The following is a 20,296-nucleotide window of genomic DNA, read 5'->3' as shown; positions in this document are numbered from 1 at the left end:
AGACAGGCAGGTAGTTAGGTAGGCAGGCAGGTAGGTAAGTCAACAGGCAGGTGGATAAGGCAGGCAGGTAGTTAGGTAGGCAGACAGGTAGGTAAGTCAACAGGCAGGTGGATAAGGCAGGCAGGTAGTTAGGTAGGCAGACAGGTAGGTAAGTCAACAGGTAGGTAGGTAAGTCCACAGGCAGGTAGGCAATTAGACAGGCAGGTAGGCAATTAGACAGGCAGGTAGGCAATTAGACAGGCAAATAGACAGGGTGGTAGGCAAATAGACTGGCTGGTAGGCAAGTAGACAGGCAGGTAGGCAAATAGACAAGCAGGTAGGCAAGTAGACAGGTAAGTAGACAGGCAGGTATGTAAGTAGACAGGCAGGTATGTAAGTAGACAGGCAGGTAGGTAGGTGGAGAGGCAGGTAAGTAGGTAAGTAGACAGGCAAGTAGGCAGGTAGACACACTTAAGTAGACAGGCAGGAAGGTAGGTAGGTAGACAGGCAGGCAGGTAAGTAAGTAGACAGGCAGGCAGGTAAGTAAGTAGACAGGCAGGTAGGTAGGTAGGTACACAGATTGGTAAGTAAGTAGACAGGCAGGTAGGTAGGTAGATAAGTAGACATATTGGTAAGTAAGTAGACAGGCAGGTAGGTAGGTAAGTAGACAGGCAGGTAGGTAGGTAAGTAGACATGCAGGTAGGTAGGTAAGTAGACAGGCAGGTAGGTAGGTAAGTAGACAGGCAGGTAGGTAGGTAAGTAGACAGGCAGGTAGGTAAGTAGACAGGCAGAGTAGGTAAGTAGACAGGCAGGTAAGTAAGTAGGGAGACAGGTATGGTAAGTACACAGGCAGGTAAGGTAGGCAATTAAGACAGGCAGGGTAGGTAAGACAGGCAGGTAGGCAAGACAGGTAGGTAGTTGGGTAGGCAGACAGGTAGGTAAGTCAACTGGCAGGTAGGTAAGTACACAGGCAGGTAGGCAATTAGACAGGCTGGTAGGCAAGACACAGGCAGGTAGGCAATTAGACAGGCTGGTAGGCAAGACACAGGCAGGTAGGTAAGACAAAGGCAGACAGGTAGGTAAGTCCACAGACAGGTAGGTAATTAGACAGGCAAGTAGACAGGCTGGTAGGCAAGTAGACAGGTTGGTAGGCAAGTAGACAGGCTGGTAGGCAAGTAGACAGGCAGGTAGGCAAATGAGGTAGGTAAGTAGACAGGCAAGTAGAAGGCGGGTAGGTAAGTAGACAGGCAAATAGAGAGGCAGGTAGGTAAGTAGACAGGCAAGTAGACAGGCAAGTAGGTAAGTACACAGGCAAGTAGGCAGGCAAGTACACAGGCACATAAGTAAGTACACAGGCAGCTAGGTAAGTAGACAGCCAGGTAAGTACACAGACAGGTAGGTAGGCAAGTACACAGTCAGCTTGGTGGGTAGATAGCCAGGTAACTACACAGGCAGGTAGGCAGGCAAGTACACAGGCAGGTATGTAAGTAGACAGGGAAGTAGACAGGCAGGTAGGTAAGTAGACAGGCAGGTAGGTAAGTAGACAGGCAGGTAGGCGAGTGCACAGGCAGGTAAGTAGACGGGCAGGTAGGTAGGTAGGTAAGTAGACGGGTAGGTAGGTAGGTAGGTAAGTAGACGGGCAGGTAGGTAGGTAGGTAAGTAGACAGGCAGGTAGGTAGGTAGGTAAGTAGACAGGCAGGTAGGTAGGTAGGTAAGTAGACAGGCAGGTAGGTAAAACAAAGGCAGATAGGCAAGGCAAAGGCAGGTAGGTAAGACATAGGAAGGCAGGTTGGTAAGTCCACAGAAAGATAGGCAAGTACACAGGCGGGTAGGCAAGTAGACAGGTAGGTAGGCATGCAAGTAGACAGGCAGGTAGGCAAGTAGACAGGCAGGTAGGCAAATAGACAGGCAGGTAGGCAAGTTGACAGACAGGTGGGAAAGTTGACAGACAGGTGGGAAAGTTGACAGACAGGTGGGAAAGTAGACAAGCAAGTAGATAGGCAAGTACACAGGTACGTAGGTAAGTACACAGGTACAAAGGTAAGTACACAGGTACGTAGGTAAGCAGACAGCCAGGTAAGTGCACAGACAGGTAGGTAGACAGCCAGGTAAGTACACAGACAGGTAGGCAGGCAAGTAGAAGTAGACAGGCATGTAGGCAAGTACACAGGGAGCTAGGTAGGTAGACAGCCAGGTAAGTAAACAGACAGGTAAGTAGGCAAGTAGACAGGCAAGTACACAGTCAGGTAAGTAAGTAGACAGGCAAGTAGGTAAATAGACAGGCAAATAGGTAAGTAGACAGGCAAGTAGGTAAGTAGACATGCTAGTAGACAGGAAGGTAGGCAAGTAGACAGGAAGGTAGGTAAGTAGACTGGCAGGTACTTAAGTAAACAGGCAAGTAGGCAAGTAGACAGGCAGATAGGCAAGTAGACAGGCAGGTAGGCATGTACACAGGCAGACAGGTAGGTAAGTAGACAGGCACGTAGGTAAGTAGACAGGCATATGGGGAAGGAGGTAGGTAGGTAGGGAAGGAGGTATGTAGGTAGGGAAGGAGGTATGTAGGTAGGGAAGGAGGTAGGTAGGGAGATAGGCAGGCATGGAGGTAAGGAGGAGGAAAAGAGAGGAGGCAGGTACGGAGTTTACCGGACAAGAAATAACTAATGAGAATCGAGCCAAGTAGAAATAACTAAATATAAAAAAAGAGGAAGGTATTGGAAAAGTACAGGAAATTATTGCGGATATAGATATAGAACACATATAAACATTCTTATTATAAACCCTGTATAGTACCCCTGTCCAACAAAGTCCTTTAAGCTAGATTTGTATATCAATATGGAAATTTTAACACCTTTGGCAAAAGGAGTATGGGAAGTAAAATTCATTACTATGAAATACTTAAGGTTAAGAATATTTTCTTACAATATTTCCTAATTTGTGTGTCCTTGCCAGCTATAAGGGTAAACTTATCCTTTAGTGCTCCATCAACACCCCCAAATTTTCTACATTTTATCTACTCTCTTCCATTTCCTTCCCTTCTATTTTCAGACTTATTCAGTCTTTCAATAAATAAAAAAAAGAAACTCGTGTACAGTTGGACACAATAATTCCTGAATACACCTCGCTCTGAGGAAAAACACCCTGTCACACCTCTAATGCTCTGTGAGTTCTTGTGTATATCATCCACACATTCCATCTCTCCACAACACTATCTGTTCGATTACTTGCCCTGCAGTAGCAGTGTGACAGGGTGCAATACAGAGTGGTGTGCGCCAAGAATTAATGCATTCAACTGTACTTCCTAATAACAGTCATGTCAATGTGATGGTTCTTAGACTAACGTATCATTACATCTTTTGTAATAGAAATTAGCTAAAGGGATGTAGGCCATACGTCTTTTATACTTAAAATGTTCACAAAATAAGCTGTTACATTCGCAAATAACTTAGTTAACTGAGAACTTAATATTAAGAAATCGTGAAAAAATAACAATACAGTGCGTTGAAATATCATCATCATTATCATCATCATCATCATCATCATCATCATCTACCCCTATTGACGCAAATGGCGTCGGTTAGTTAGGAATAAACAGTTTCTTTGTAATGTCTGCGTTGATCCGTATTTTTAAAGATTAGTTATCCCTTTTAGATTAAATAGAGGTTTCTTAATGACATAAGTTATTTAACTATCCATTTATTGTCTTTATAAAGTAATTAGTATAAAATGAAGTTTCATTTATTTCTATGGCTATCTGATTTTCTACGCTATAACAATTGAATTGGTTAAGTACACTTAATAAAAATGTGAACATTATTTAAAATTTCCCCTTTGTAGTTTGAAATTTGTCGAAGGGAAATTGAAATGGAAAAATCAAATGCAATGGAGAAGTCTCCAAGTATCCATCTTTAAATGATGAGAGATCATTAATTAAGGATGTGACTTTAATTAATCCCTACTCATTAGATTATTTAAATAATCCCTACTCATTAAATCCCAAACCAACACACTCACTGAGCCATATCTCAAATGCAAAGAAAAGACAGATCAGGTGTTTGATACCGAGATCAAGGAGAATTGTCAACCTTTTAATCGGTTCTAGAATTAAATAGTTGACTTTATTATCCTTTTAATGATTAATTATCCCTGCTTTGATAATTGGGATGTGGCGTATAAACAAGCATAATGGTGCGCACACACAGACAGAAGTGTACGCATAGGAAAGTACGTACACGCACTCAAAACCCACATCCAGATATTCATCATCATCATCAGTCGTAACTAGCCCTCTACAGGGCAAAGACCTTAGACATGTCCTTCCACTTGCGTGTGTATATGGTCTTTCTATGCCACTCTATAGCAGAAAGTTTTTCTTAGCTCGTCAATCCATTATCTTCTCTTCCTTACCTTATTTCTTTTGCAATCTCTAGCTGAGACTATAGTCTTTTCCTCGCGTATAACTTAATAAAACTTTTATCTCATCATGAATATAAACTTAAGTAAAAAAGGACAGAGAGAGAGAGAGAGAGAGAGAGAGAGAGAGAGAGAGAGAGAGAGAGAGAGAGAGAGAGAGAGAGACGTAAGAGAAAGAAAACGCGAGAGAGAGAGAGAGAAAACGAGAGAGAGAGAGAGAGAGAGAGAGAGAGAGAGAGAGAGAGAGAGAGAGAGAGAGAGGAGAGAGAGAGAGAGAGAGAGAGAGAACGTAAGAGAAAGAAAACGCGAGAGAGAGAGAGAGAGAGAGAGAGAGAGAGAGAGAGAGAGAGAGAGAGAGAGAGAGAGAGAGAGAGAGAGAGAGAGAGAACGTAAGAGAAAGAAAACGCGAGAGAGAGAGAGAGAGAGAGAGAGAGAGAGAGAGAGAGAGAGAGAGAGAGAGAGAGAGAGAGAGAGAGAGAACGTAAGAGAAAGAAAACGCGAGAGAGAGAGAAAGAGAGAGAGAGAGAGAGAGAGAACGTGAGAGAGAGAGAACGTAAGAGAGAGAAAACGCGAGAGAGAGAGAGAGAGAGAGAGAGAGAGAGAGAGAGAGAGAGAGAGAGAGAGAGAGAGAGAGAGAGAGAGAGAGAATATTATTCTAATTGTGAATATCTCAAAAATCATGTAAACAAACAACAGCAATAATTGAAAATCTACGAACTGTTAGAAACTTTGCCTTTAAAACACTAAACCAAACATTAAAGATGTTAAAGCAAATGTTGGTTGGTATTCTTAATGACTTAGACATACGGCTGTAAAGCTTTGGACAAGCACTTTATTCCGGGTGAGTGCTTGTAATTGCGGTGAAGGAGACTATTCAAGCATAGTTGTACAAGCACTGAGAGAGAGAAAAAACATAGGAACGTACAATAACTTCTATGAATTAAATTAGTTATTTAATGGATATAAATTCCCTCTATAAAATCTTCGTTAACATACATATACTGTAGTATGTGAATATTTGGGTGTTTTAATACTTCGCTCTTCGTATAATATGAATCGAAACATTAATGCATTGTCATGGGATGAGGATGGAGAGATGCTCTGATTGGATCAAGAGCCATTATCTGTTAATTGAAATGGTTAATGATAAGTGCTGTCTAATCCTGAGCTTTCGTTGGGGGTTAGGGAGATAATATTAAGAGTTAATGAGAAGGATAATGACTATGATAAATGGTAAGTCATATTTATCATAAAAAAAAGCCCAATCATAAGGAGAAGGATAATGACAGTTATATATCTTTGATAATAAAAATGATAAAGATAATCATCAAAGTTATCATCATCATAATGGAAGGAGATAGAAATTAATTCAAAACAGACAATTTTAAAGCAGACATCCCCTTATGATATATACGCAAGTGAGCTACTTCATTAGAGAGGAATGGCAAAGTTTTATTTCACTCAACGCAATACATGTAAATGATCTTTTGGTTTGAAGTCTTTGTAATCAGTGTCGCATTTCTTGTCGATTATTAAGTAGTTATGTGCCTTTATGTTCTGATTGTGAAATTATGAAATGTTAATTTTCATTTACTATAATCACGAGGTTGATACAAATACAGAATCTTCTGAAATATTAAAAAAAAGTCGAATTATTTTTTTTCCAAAAATTGTTCTTTAGGAATAATTTGCAAAAAGCCTACGCTATTTCACATTACTCTCATTAACAGAGAGAGAGAGAGAGAGAGAGAGAGAGAGAGAGAGAGAGGAGAAAGAGAGAGAGAGAGAGAGAGAGAGAGAGAGAGAGAGAGAGAGAGAGAGAGAGAGAGAGAGAGAGAGAGAGAGAGAGATGGAATTTCTCTCAACCGCATTTACTCTGATAAAATCTTAGAATAACACGGAACTACATTACCAAAAAAAAAGAAAAAAAAACTTTTCCTATAGTGATTATTTTGCTTTCAATGAATTTGATCTTTATTTTCATCGCAAATTTACCGTTCTCCTGTTATCACCCCCCCCCCCCCCACACACACTTTCCCGACGGACACAGGTTGGAACCTAGGACTTTGGGTTGGAGAAAACAGGAAACATGATTATATAATACCTTAAAGACTTGTAAAAGGCAACTAAACCTAACAAACCCACCTAACCTAACAGTTCCCAGGTCACAGAACTTACAGGGGGTGGTAAGACCCCCGGACCTCCACCCTCCAGGTCACAAACCTCCCCAGGTCACAAACCTCCCAAGGTCACAGATATATCCATGGGGCAAGGCCCAGGACCCCTTTGCCAGGTCACAAACTTGCCCAGGTCACAGACTTAGCCAGGGGCCAAGACCCCGGACACACTTTCCCAGGTCACAAACATGCCCAGGTCACAGACCTAGCCAGGAGGCAAACCCCCAGGATCCCCCTACCTAGGTCACAAACTCAAAGTATATCATAAATACTTACCTTATGATTGACACCTACGTGTCTTGTCGTCTTAGCAATCTTCACAGTCGAGTAACAATAAGAAATGTGTTGGTCTTTCCTAAGAGATAACTCAGAATCGCACTGAACAGGAGTGGGGATACATGTGGTTTGTAAAATGTAAACAAAAGAGTGAATAGGATCCTAATATTGTGTGAGAATAATTTATAGAGAAGAAAAAGATTCGTTTTACCATTATTTATTGCATCCTTAGTAAATTTTGCTCACCCAAAACCCCTGGTGTCACTGGGTGGCCTCTATTACCGTAGGATATATTAGGGTATATCTTATTAACTACTTTTTTGGGCTCAGCCATGTCGTCTTGATAGAAGGTTCCTTTAGGTAGCTTTCCAAGGGATATTTGGCTACAGTGACACTCCCCGAGAATTAACCACAGGTTCCCAGTATTCTAACTTCTGGCGCCAGTATCCTAATATAACTTTTATGGATATTGCATAATATCAGAGGACGTATTTCTTGACACGACACATGGCAATCTTCACCCCGAATAGATTTTACGCTTTGAGGGGGAAGAGTGGCGAAACTGAAGGGAGCCGTTATCAAGGTTACCCGGTGGATCCCCTCCCAGTACTACTACGGCGTAACTATTCCTTTAAGCGTAGCCATTTAAGCAGTGTTCTCCCACGTTGCTCTCGGTGTTGTTACTGTTTTCAAGGAATATTACCATGCAATCTCCAGCATCTTCATCCTCTGAAAAGTTAGAGTATTTAATCTTTCCTGTGTATAATTTTTGGCTCCCTTCTCACAGTTAAATTAACATAATTTAGATGTGTTAAGCGGAACAATGCTATCACCGGAGTCGGCCATTTTAGGACCGCTGTCGAACGCCATAAATGCTTTATTTAGTTAGTAGTACGATGTTCCCAGTATTTAGCTATGAAGACATTCTAGCTAGTTAGGCATAATTATACTAGTGAAGATAAGATCTGCACATGTTACATTTCCTCTTCCGAATAAACGTTTCGATCGTATACGATAGGGCCTCGGTGGTTCTGGCGTAGCCGAGATCCCGACCCAAGTTAGGCTAGCCTAACGCATTTTAGTATACTTTGGTAACGTTATCCCCCTTTTAACCTCTAGTATCATTTTATTAATTCGGTCGGAGATATAGATATCTTCTAGAATTACTAGCATAATTCGATACTCTTCTCTCTTAGAGAAAATAAGGATAAACCCTTCCTTCCCCCTGAGTGCCACCAGCCCAGGCGACAACCCTATTTTCTGTCATTGCCATTGAGTAGTGTACTCCGTCTTGACTGGGATAGTGTTTTCTGTCAATCATCTTTGCCGGCGAATATCCCGGATTTGAAATGCGACAGTAACTCAGGGTATTCTGTCTTGATGCCAACAACGCTACCGATAGGGGAATTGTCACTCCCCTGTCGGTTACACCGTTGCTGACATAGGAAGTTCGGCTTCCCTAGTCCACAACCAAAAGCGGGTAGTATAATTGCTGCTACCTTTCTCCCTTGTGGACTAGAAGTCATGTCTTATATTCGGCAATGTCTCAGGCTAGGTAATCGTTATCCCTCTGCCGCCCAAGACAGTGCTGGTATAAGAAACTATGTTTCCTTGATTTACAGCCGAAAGTAGAAGGCATACCTGCCACCACCTTTCTATGTAAAATGTAAGACCTAGCTGTCACGATTCCTGTGGCCGGTATTCTACAATCACCCCGTTTGTCGGGCTGACTGGGTTACCGGCCGGGCTCCTACGAAAGTGGTTAGGTTGCAGCTTCGACCATCTCCCTAACGGAAACAAAGCTCCGAGAAAGGTTGAGCCGGCCCTGACGGCTGCCGGTGGAAAACCCATTACAACTTTGAGTATTCTTCAGTCCTCCCTTAGACTGCCATCCACAAACCCTGTAACCGGCAGTACATCCGGCAACAGAAATTGTGACTGGATGGAAGCTAGAATCAATGCATTCTCTCCCCTTCCATTTGAATCCTAATTCTGGAAAGAAGGCAGTAGAGACAGTAGTCCCTACAACCCTAATTATTGTACTAAACTATAATAATACGGTAGTCCTTCTCTCCATTCTTTCTCTCTCTCTGTCGGCTAGTGCCGTCAGGTACTAGCCTAACCCGGTAGCATACCGGAAAAAACTACAGTATAAGACAATACAGTAGCCAGTATTCCTACAGTATAACAATACAGAAGTTAGAAAACTACAGTATATAATGATACAGTAGTATGAATTTCCAACATACTCCGTGTATCCTTTCACAGTCCATTGTTGAGACCGTTTAGAAAATGTTGAGGTGAAGTATTCCTTCAACATTCTTGTGTATCCTAGATCATCGTAACACCAATGATTACCCTTTAGTATTAATATTCTACAAGTGGGAGAGTTAGTGTTAGTATACACCGACTCCGGCTCTATGTACGAGAGTTATTCCACTCTGTATTTTCCCTAATAAGGAAATTAGAAATATTAATATTGTGGGAGGTCACAGCAAACGCCTGGACGGGAAACACAGATATGTGTCTTTCCTATTTCCTTTCTAGCTTACTATCCCAAGCTATAATAATAATAGTAATGTATACTATTTCAATTCATGTGAAAGTTTATCAGAGATAAATTACCCCATACTCATTTCACTCTTTCTTTCCTTACAGGAGGAGGATAAGGTGAAGTGTGCAGTCCTGTTCTGCAACCACAAAAGTAGGGACTTTTGTGGCCACAAGATGTGCAGGTCTCATGACCCCTGATTCATTGCAACTGAAACCCTGAGGTATTGGGATCCGAAGGGTTGCCCTATCTGCTCGGCCTTGATGACCGATGGTTTCGGTGATCCTGAGACGACAGAGTCGAGGGATACTGCGAGGGAAACACTTCGGAAGTGGGTAAGAGGGTTCCAGAAGAACTCTCCGGGACCTTACCTGCCAAACGAAGCTATGAGAAGTTTTCTGTTCCCTAAGGCCCAATCCGACGCCGTTGTGCCTCAGGCACAGGTCAAGCCTCCCTTCATCCAGCTGACGATAGAGGCTGACATCAATAAGGTTCTTGAAGGCATGGACATCCATCAAGAACGGATGTCGGAGGTGTCCTCAGACACCAAAAAGGTTCTACAAGAAAATCCTGAAGAAGAGGTGGCCCAACCACCCGAGGAGGAAGAAGGATCCCTATCAACAATAACGGAAGACTCTCAGTTTTCTGTAAGGTATATCAACCTGTGCCGTCAACCTCTTCGGCCCCAACTCCTCACTTGGACCCGCTGTTAACCAAGTTGTGAGGCGCTCGTGGAGCAGCTGCAACAGATGATGGAATCGTTCAGCAAGGAACAACAAGAGATGAGGAAGGAAGTCAGAAGCGAAATGCTTGGGAGTTTTCAGAGGCTCTCGCAAGCCTATCAAAGTCTCAAACTTACCTCAGTGCTCCGAAACCAACCCCTTGAGGTATGCGGAGTATATGCCCATGATGAATGGGAAGTTATACATCTGAGAAGATGGGGGGCCAAACCCCTCGAAGATCTCCAATTCTGGCCTAACATTTTGGCTTACCCAGAATGTTACGCGAGATTGTTGGATGAACCAGCATCTCGAGAGGAGACGAAACCTAAGGAGGTCATGATCTTTGGACATGACAAGGCAAAAGCTCTATTGACTAGTACCCTAAAGAGAGCTGGCTATACCAACTCGAAGGTTTCAGCTTTGAGCAAGAGGCACCCTACCTTCCTTGCTCCTTCCTCCAGAGCTTTTCCCTTTTCAGCCAAAGCTCTCAACTGCCTGCTGAAAGCAGTTGACGCGGGCAAACCATGCCCTATGCTAGAGGAATGCAGACCATTATCTCCAGCCCTGCCTACCTGCGAGAAGGAATGGAACGAGGTTCATCTAACCTTCTCAATCTCAAAAGTGGATCCAGAGATAGCAGGACAACAGTTCAACGAGAACCTTCCAAAGTTGTTGTAACATCTACTGAGAAGGGAACAGGAGACAAAAGAGAGACTAGCTGCCTCTTTGTCTGTCCAGAACTGTATGGAGATGTGCGCAGGCCTCTCAAATACCCCAGAAATGTACATGGTCCTAGCCAAGATGCACATGGCTACCATAGTGAAGGACATGTACGCTTTCGTAAAGGCCAGGAGGGCCTTTAGAGAGCATGTGTTTGCCATTGTAATGGTCAAACACGAGCCCAAGTTGATCACTTCATGCATCTGGGGCAAGGACCTCTTCCCAAAAGTAGTCCATGAGGTAATTGCTATAGCCGCCACGGAGAATAGGAACCTTCTCCAGAAGTGGGGCATGTCTTCAAAGAGGAAATCATCCTCTGATGCTGGTCCCCAACCCAAGAACAGGAAGACAAAGAAGCCATGTGTGTCTCACAGACCTGCACAACATCCTACTGTCACCATGACCACAGTGCCCCAAATGGTTGCCCAGCCACAAACCACCTTCCAAATGGTGCCCCAGCAGCTGGTAGCTCAGTCGCCAGTTTTTAATCCAGGCTTTGAGAGGCACACCCCTACCTTTCGCCCTAAGGGCAGAGGCCCTAGAAGAGGCTCCTCAAGAAACCCCTCAAGGGGTAGAGGAGGACGTGGTCAGGGTAACAAACCCTCTGGATCATCTCAACAATGAGATGCTCCAGGTAGGAGGAAGACACTTCCACTTTCGGGATCGTTGCACCTTCGATCCTTGGGCCCACAACCTAATCAATAATGGACTCGAGTGGAAATGGAACAAAACTCCACCCCCTTTCCCTCAATTCTTCCAACACTCCACCCCCTTATTAGAAGAATATACCTTAGAACTCTTAAACAAAAAGGTAATAAGGAAAACAAAGTCCATCAAATTCCAGGGAAGGCTGTTTTGTGTTCCTAAGAAAGACTGACAAACTCAGAGTCATTCTAGACTTGTCTCCACTCAACAAGTTCATCGAGAAGTCGTCGTTCCGGATGTTAACCTTACAACACATAAGGACCCTGTTACCAAAAGGGCATACACAGTCTCAATAGACCTGGCAGATGCTTATTGGCATCTAACAGTCAGCCGGCCCCTCTCCTCCTACCTAGGATTCAGACTACAGAAGACAAATAATGTCTTCACAGCCATGCCCTTTGGACTAAACATAGCCCCAATGATATTCACAAAACTTGCGAACACAGTCGTCCAACAGCTACGCTTAGAAGGCATTCAGGTAGCAGCATACCTGGACGACTGGCTGGTGTGGGCAGCATCCAAAACAGCTTGTCTGCAGGCAGCCACGAAGGTGATCCAGTTTCTGGATCATCTGGGCTTCAAGATCAACTACAAGAAGTCTCGCCGCTCTCCAGCTCAAGAGTTTCAATGTTAGGAATCCATTGAAACTTGCAGTCACACCGCCTCTCCAGAGAGAGGAGAGAGATTGCGGGTTCTGTCAGGAGACTACTGAAATTTAACAAGATTTCAAGACGCCAACAGGAAAGAGTACTGGGCTCTCTCCAGTTTGCAGCAGTGACAGATCCAGTGCTAAAAAGCACAACTAAAGGATGCATCAAGAGTCTGGAGAAGATACGCATCAAACGCTCGAAGAGATCAACAGAGATTGACACTGACCTTACTGCGATCGCTTCTAAGGCCGTGGTCAAAGGTCAAGAGCCTGACAAGAACAATTCCCTTACAACCACCTCAACCTTCAGTGGTCATCCACACAGATGCCTCACCGGAAGGATGGGGAGGCCATTCCCATCAAAGGAAAGTGAAAGGGAACTGGTCGCACCAGTTCAAGACCTTTAGCAAACATTCTGGAAGCCATGGCAGTCTTCCTAACATTGAAGAAACTATCCCCACACAGATCAGCCCATATCAGGCTGGTCTTGGACAGCGAAGTAATAGTGAAATGTCTGAATCGACAAGGCTCGAGATCGCCTTACATCAATCACGTGATGTTACTTACTTTTACTTTTAGAGGTTTATTTCTCGCCCTCCATCAAACACTAAAGGTCTGTTCAGGCGGGCCTTGGTGTATGAAGAAATAATTCCTTTCCAGTTAATATTTTGCTCTGTATCGTTATCAGTTATTTCGCTAGCATTTGTATTCAGGCTTAATAGTTTTCAGGTCACTATTATAACACTTTCTAAAAAGATAAGTCTTCAGGTTTTTCTTGAAGGCTGCCACATTTGTGCTATTCTTGACATCGAGTGGAAGGTCGTTAAAGAGTCTCGGTGCAGCATAACTGAACGTTCTTCCTCCTATTGCATGATTCACACTAATTTCGAATAGTCTATGTGGGTCATCTGCATGTCTAACTCTTACAGCGGCGCTGGTAGCTTCAGGGTAGGGGACCAAGCAATCACGAAGATATTTAGGCTTATCACTTGTAAGTGCTTTGTGAGTCAACAAGCAAATTTTAAATTCAATTCTAGCCTTAACAGGTAACCAATGTAGATCGATCAGTGCAGGAGTTATTCTCTCCCGAAATTTAATGCCTTTTATCAGTCTAGCCGCCCGGTTTTGCACATTTTGAAGCTTCCTTAGTAGTGTATTGGGCAATTTGTAGTACAGAGAATTGCAATAATCAAGCCTTGATATTACATGACTCATCACTAAAATTTTTGTACTGCCCTCTGTTAAATATTTTCTAATAAATGCTATGTTTCTCAGGTGATAGTTACACACTTTCACTGTGTTCACAATTTGGTCCTTCATTGACAAATTACAGTCTATCAGTACACCCAAATTTTTCACAACAGGCACAATCCCAACATCAGCATCACCAATTCTTATACTTTGAATTAACTGGCAATTCTTCAAAGCCACCCTTGTGCCAAAGAACATACATTCTGTTTTATCATCATTTAATTTGAGCTTTTTCCTCTGCATCCATGTTTTTATTTCAGTCATTATCTCATCTATTTTCTTCCCTGTATCTTGTGTTGTTGAAATTGAGAGGTAAAACTGAGTATCATCTGCATATAGTTTAAAACCCACTTTTTGTTTTTTCAAGATGTGTGATAGCTCGATAGTATATATGTTAAACAAGATAGGGCCCAGGACACTACCCTGTGGTACACCCTTCATAAGAATTCTCTCAATTGGATCGGTTTCCAGAAACTTCTACAATAGTCTTCCTGTTCACTAAGTAACTTCGCAAAAATTTCAGTGCTTCCTGAGTCACTCCAATAGACTTTAAGTCGTCAAGTACGTACTCGTGCACAACAGTGTCAAAAGCAGCACTAAGATCTAACATAATTAAAATTCCACACTTTCCCCCATCAAGAAGACCTATCATATCATTCATTATTGAGCACAAAGTAGTTTCTGTAGAATGATTAGCTCTGTAGGCCGATTGATTTTCCGGGAATACCTCTAACTCGTCAATATGCGCCCATAATTGCTCACTTATGACTTTTTCAATAAGCTTTGACATGGATATATTTGAAATGGGCCTATATGAATTTAGCTCGTTTACATCACCTTTCCCTTTGTAAATTGGTTTGATCAACGTAGTTTTTTCACAGCTAGGAAAACAGGCTTGCGATATACTTAGGTTAATTATGTTCAGGTAAATATTATATACGACTTGTTTGTTTGGAGCTTCACTTATTGAACTGTTAGCCATCTTTTGCTTGGCAAGGAAGAAAAGATGGCACTTATCAGCAGTTCACCTGCAAGGGTTCCGCAATGTGACAGACGCTCTATCCAGGCGAAAGCAGAAAGAGATAGTATGGTCCCTGGACGCAGACTCATTCCCCTTCATCTTGGAAAAAGTCTCGGTACAGCAGATCGACCTCTTCGCATTGAGTGACAACAAGAAACTACCTCAATACGTGGCCCCATACGAGGACCCTCGGGCAGAAGCAACGGCGCCATGTCCTTCGATTGGAACATGGAATCATATTTATCTGTTCCCACCAACAACTCTCCTGCTGAAGGTCCTAAACAAGCTGAGATCCTGCAGGGGAACAGCGGTAGTAGTGGTCCCCAAATGGCTCAGGAGCAATTGGTTCCCTCTAGTTATAGAAGTGAAGCTGAAACTGTTTCCTCTACCGAATCCAGTTCTATCCCAGCTGGTTCAAAAGTCGACTGTCTACGCTTCATCATTGAGAACCCAAAACCTACATCTCATGATTTTCTCGCCTTAGCAACCAAGAAAAGGTTCGGGATCTCAAAAGACAACATCGACTTTATTGAAGAATACAAATCAAAGTCAACCAGAAGACAATACAAATCGTCTTGGAAGAAGTGGGTTTCTTTTGTGAAAGAAAACAGACCGGCAGAAATCTCTATAGACTTCTTGCTTGCCTTCTTCATCTACCTTCATGAACAAGGCCTGGCTTCCACCACAATAACTACGTGTAAGTCAGCTTTGACTAGACCTCTTCTTTACGCCTTCCAGGTGGATCTGTCAAACAAAATCTTCAATAAGATTCCGAATGCATGTGCAAGACTCAAACCAGCAACCCCTACAAAGCCCATTTCATGGTCCTTGGACAAAGTCTTGCACTATGCTTCGAACTTGAACAACGAAGATTGTACTCTAAAGGATCTAACACAGAAAGTGATATTCTTGTTCGCTATAGCCTCAGGGGCTAGTGTTAGTGAAATAGTGGCCCTATCTAGAAACGAGGGCCATATTCAGTTCACAGAAGAGGGAGAACTGAATCTTTTCCCCAATCCTACCTTTCCCGCCAAAAACGAGCTGGCCACCAAACGGTGGAGTCCTTGGAAAATCTGCCATCTGAAGGAAGATGTCTCTCTATGTCCAGTAGTGTCTTAAGGTCTATCTACGAAGAACTTCAGACTTCAAGGAGGGACAGCTCTTCCTAGGCAAAACCTCAGGATCAAAATTATCCCTAAAACAACCGAGGCCAAAACTCGCCTACTTTATTCGCAGAGCGGATCCTGACAGTACACCTGCAGGTGACTATCCTAGAAAAGTTGCTTCCTCGTTGAACTTCTTTCAACATATGGACTTTGATAGATTCTACTCATATACGGGGTGGAAATTATCTAGAGTTTTCCTTAAACATTACGTGAAGCAAGTGCATGAAATAAAACACTTTGTGGTGGCGGCAGGTAGCATTATAAAATCCGTCGTCTAGTGCTGTGATGAACAGTGGACTGTTTTGGGACTTAACAGTGGACTGGGTAACAGGTATTAGCATCTTCGAGTGTAATACTTTTTAATGAAAATCACTATGGTGAATTTCGGACTGTTCTATATAGGTGTAGAATCTAACCAATAACACCAGTGCCGTGTGAATATTTGTACACAGTGTTGAAACATATCCAACATCTAAGGGAAATCAATCAGGTAATTTTACAATAGTGATCTATCATATATGTATTTCTTCCCTTACAGGTTAAAAATATGTAGATTTGTCACAAGGATTCTATTTATGATACATTTTGCTTTTGTATTTTTAGATTTTTCTATATAAACAAAATACTTATAAATGTATTTGCATCTTATTCGCCCTTCATGAATACGAATAAACGATCCAGAGCCTTTTATTTTTTCCTAAAATAATATACTTGAGAGTAACCTCTGAAAGAAAAACCTGGTAATCTTTACAAGTTCCACATTGTTCTTACAGAATACAAACTTTGACACCTTAGAGTCGATATCGACAATTTCCCTGCAGTGGGCAGGAAGCCCCAAGTTAGTTCCAAACGTAGTGGATATGATAAATAAAGGTAATGTCATATATGTAAGGTCTAGGAGACCATATAAGGAACTCAGTCAAAGTAAAGGCACTTATACAAACCCACAGATATAGTACTTTCAAGTAATTCTCTGGTAAGCTTCCATTAGGGCGACATGGCTGAGCCCAAAAAAGGGATTTTGAGCAAGGCAAAAAATCTATTTTTGGGTGATATGGCCATGTCGTCCTGGTGGACCCTCCGTTCTTCCAAAAAGGAGTATACAACTATGTAACGAAAGTCCCCACCCGAAACTACTCTATCTGCGGCTATCCATGCTTAAAAGCAGCAAGGAATAGTTACGCTGTAGTAGTACTGGGAGGGGATCCACCGGGTAACCTTGATAACGGCTCCCCTTCAATTTCGCCACTATCCCCCCTCAAAGCGTAAAATCTATTCGGGGTGAAGATTGCCATGTGTCGTATCAAGAAATACGTCCCCTGATATTATGCGATATCCTTAAAAGTTATATTAAGGATACTCGCGCCAGGAGTTAGAATTCTGGGAACCTGTGGTTAATTCTCTGGGAGTATCCCTGTAGCCAAATATCCCTTAGAAACCTACCTAAAGGAACCTTCCATCAGGACAACATGGCCATATCACCCAAAAATAGATTTTTCGCTTTGCTCAAAATCCGTTATATGCGATGAAAAATTTTTATTTTCAAAGGAAACGGGAGTTTTTCTATTAAAACCGCATTCTTTTATTAATAAGGCTTTTTCCGTCTTTTTCTATAATAATACCTTTAGTTTATGTTGAAGTGGTGGAACAGGGGCAGTAATTGAATAATGAATAGGTATCTGCTGAATGTGCATTCTTATTAAAAAAGTATTTTGTAAAGCATACGAAATACCTTAAAAAACAAAAAGATAATTTAGAAACAAACTAAATTCTTCAAAGAATTTACACAACACCAAACTTTCCTAACATTAATTCGTTTAAAGTGCATGTATCTATATAAGAAGATATCGTTAATCTATATTTTTTACTACTCGATTCTTTACAGTTAAAGATTGGAGTTAAACGTAAACTATTCCAACATTTAAAGATCAATATCATGTAATTTTTTTATAGGCTTAACTTTTGTAAGTTGATATCATGTTAACCTTTTAAGCGTGGTATTTCAGAGTCTTATCAAAGTTAATTAACAAGCAAACTTTATCTAACATTGCCTTCACTGAGAAGGTAACTAGAAAGACTTTTTCAAACAAAATTATTTCAGGTTCTACAAATGTTACAACTGCCCACAAAATCTTTGAAGTTGAACAGCCAAAAAGAACATAGTTTATCATAAGGAATTAAGTATTCATATTTCAGTAAATTGGGTATCGATCAACATATTTGCTATAAAAATATACAGCCGCGTCCACGCGGCACGAAGATACAGCCGCGTCCACGCGGCACGAAGATACAGCCGCGTCCACGCGGCACGAAGATACAGCCGCGTCCACGCGGCACGAAGATACAGCCGCGTCCACGCGGCACGAAGATACAGCCGCGTCCACGCGGCACGAAGATACAGCCGCGTCCACGCGGCACGAAGATACAGCCGCGTCCACGCGGCACGAAGATACAGCCGCGTCCACGCGGCACGAAGATACAGCCGCGTCCACGCGGCACGAAGATACAGCCGCGTCCACGCGGCACGAAGATACAGCCGCGTCCACGCGGCACGAAGATACAGCCGCGTCCACGCGGCACGAAGATACAGCCGCGTCCACGCGGCACGAAGATACAGCCGCGTCCACGCGGCACGAAGATACAGCCGCGTCCACGCGGCACGAAGATACAGCCGCGTCCACGCGGCACGAAGATACAGCCGCGTCCACGCGGCACGAAGATACAGCCGCGTCTTGGCGACACGAAGATACAGCCGCGTCTTGGCGACACGAAGATACAGCCGCGTCTTGGCGACACGAAGAAACAGCCGCGTCTTGGCGACACGAAGAAACAGCCGCTTCTTGGCGACACGAAGAAACAGCCGCGTCCTTATGACACGAAGAAACAGCTGCGTCCTTGTGACACGAAGAAATAGCCATGTCTTTGTGACACGAAGAAATAGCCATGTCTTTGTGACACGAAGAAATAGCCATGTCTTTGTGACACGAAAAAATAGCCATGTCTTTGTGACATGAAAAAATAGCCATGTCTTTGTGACATGAAAAAATAGCCATGTCTTTGTGACATGAAAAAATAGCCATGTCCTTGTGATACAGTACCCAGAAAAGACATATCAATTGTTGCGTTTTATAGCTGCTAAAATTACCGCCGCCTAGTTCAGAACAACAAAATTAATAATCGTTTTTGATGGAATAAATGTAAAAAAACAAGGAAAGAGAGAGAACTTAAGAGAAAGAAAACGAGAGAGATCGTAAGCAAAAGAAAAAAGAATGCAAGAGAAAAAAACGAGAGAACGCAAGAGAAAAAAAAGAGGGAGAGAGAACGCAAGAGAAAAAAAAAACGAGAGAACGCAAGAGAAAAAAACGAAAGAAAATGAGAGAAAGAAGGCAAGAGAAAGAAAACTAGTGAGAGACGTTAGAGAAATAAAGCGAGAGAGAAAACGTAAGAGAAAGAAAACGAGAGAGAGAGAGAGAGAGAGAGAGAGAGAGAGAGAGAGAGAGAGAGAGAGAGAGAGAGAGAGAGAGAGACGAGAGAGAGAGAACGCAAGAGAAAGAAAACGAGAGAGAACGCAAGAGAAAAAAAACGATAGATAGAACGCAACAAAGAAAACGAGAGAGAGAGAGAGAGAGAGAGAGAGAGAGAGAGAGAGAGAGAGAGAGAGAGAGAGAGAGAGAGAGAGACATTAAACTTCTAATTGTGAATCTCAAAAATCATGTAAACAAACAACAGCAATAATTGAAAATCTACGAACTGTGAGAAACTTTGCCTTTAAAACGCCAAACCAAACATTAAAGATGTTAAAGCAAATGTTGATTGGTATTCTTAATGACTTAGACATACGGCTGTAAAGCCTTGGACAAGCACTTTATTCCTGGCGAGTGCTTGTAATTACGATGAAGGAGACTATTCAAGCATAGTTGTGCAAGCATTGAGAGAGAGAAAAAAACATAGGAACGAACAGTAACTTCTATGAATTAATTCTAGTAATTTAAGGGATTTATTGAAATACTTGATCGTCATTATCATAGTTTCTGTAGGTAGAGTTGTAACTGCTGTATTAGAATAATAATGCTGAACAGTCAGATATCAAAATTTAAGCAAAGTATAAACAGCAAAACTTTGATATTAGAAGCAGCTACCAAACTAATACTTCAGGAACTATCAGAATGTTTTTAAACAACCTTGGAAGACAATCTTTTAATCGATATGAAATATAATTTTCTCTAGGATATTAAAAAATCCTAAAATCAATATAATGTTGCTAAAATTTATTCAAAATTTAGACTATTCTTAGATTCATGGAACTATTATAGACCGAATCTGGCTATGAATTTACTTCACAAGGGGTGCCACCGCCAATACTGAGGCCATTTAGCGAACATGTGCAATAAGGGTAAAACCCAGAAGTTACAGTAAGGAGGTAAAATTGAGAGGCTATACAGAAAGGTGGAAAAGATGGGACATGGGAGTTTAAAAGGGTTTGCAACTAGACCTTGAAAGAACACAGCAATGAACATCAAAAGTAATTGTGCACCACTTGACAGACTAAAATACCATCCAAACCCCAATGGGGGTTTTCAGTAGTTCTTCGTCCTGTATTTAATCGCCCAGCATAATATAAGGCTAGATGTATGGGAGAGAGATTAAATATATTCAGTTTGACCCATCA

At 42.2% G+C, this 20,296-nt stretch overlaps 1 protein-coding gene across 1 annotated transcript; it reads left to right on the top strand.

Moving 5' to 3' along the window:
* Nucleotides 1-11,000: 11,000 nt before the first annotated feature.
* On the top strand, nucleotides 11,001-18,501 carry LOC137621860 (serine-rich adhesin for platelets-like). Its single transcript, XM_068352368.1, has 3 exons — nucleotides 11,001-11,427; nucleotides 14,946-15,158; nucleotides 17,867-18,501. Exons 1-3 carry the CDS (start codon nucleotides 11,001-11,003, stop codon nucleotides 18,499-18,501), a joined length of 1,275 nt encoding a protein of 424 aa, XP_068208469.1.
* The last annotated feature ends 1,795 nt before the right edge of the window (nucleotides 18,502-20,296 follow it).

This window comes from Palaemon carinicauda, chromosome 28 (genome assembly GCF_036898095.1).
Source record: "Palaemon carinicauda isolate YSFRI2023 chromosome 28, ASM3689809v2, whole genome shotgun sequence".
NCBI classification, from domain to species: Eukaryota; Metazoa; Arthropoda; class Malacostraca; order Decapoda; family Palaemonidae; genus Palaemon; species Palaemon carinicauda.
This window is presented reverse-complemented; position numbering and strand designations above follow the sequence as displayed.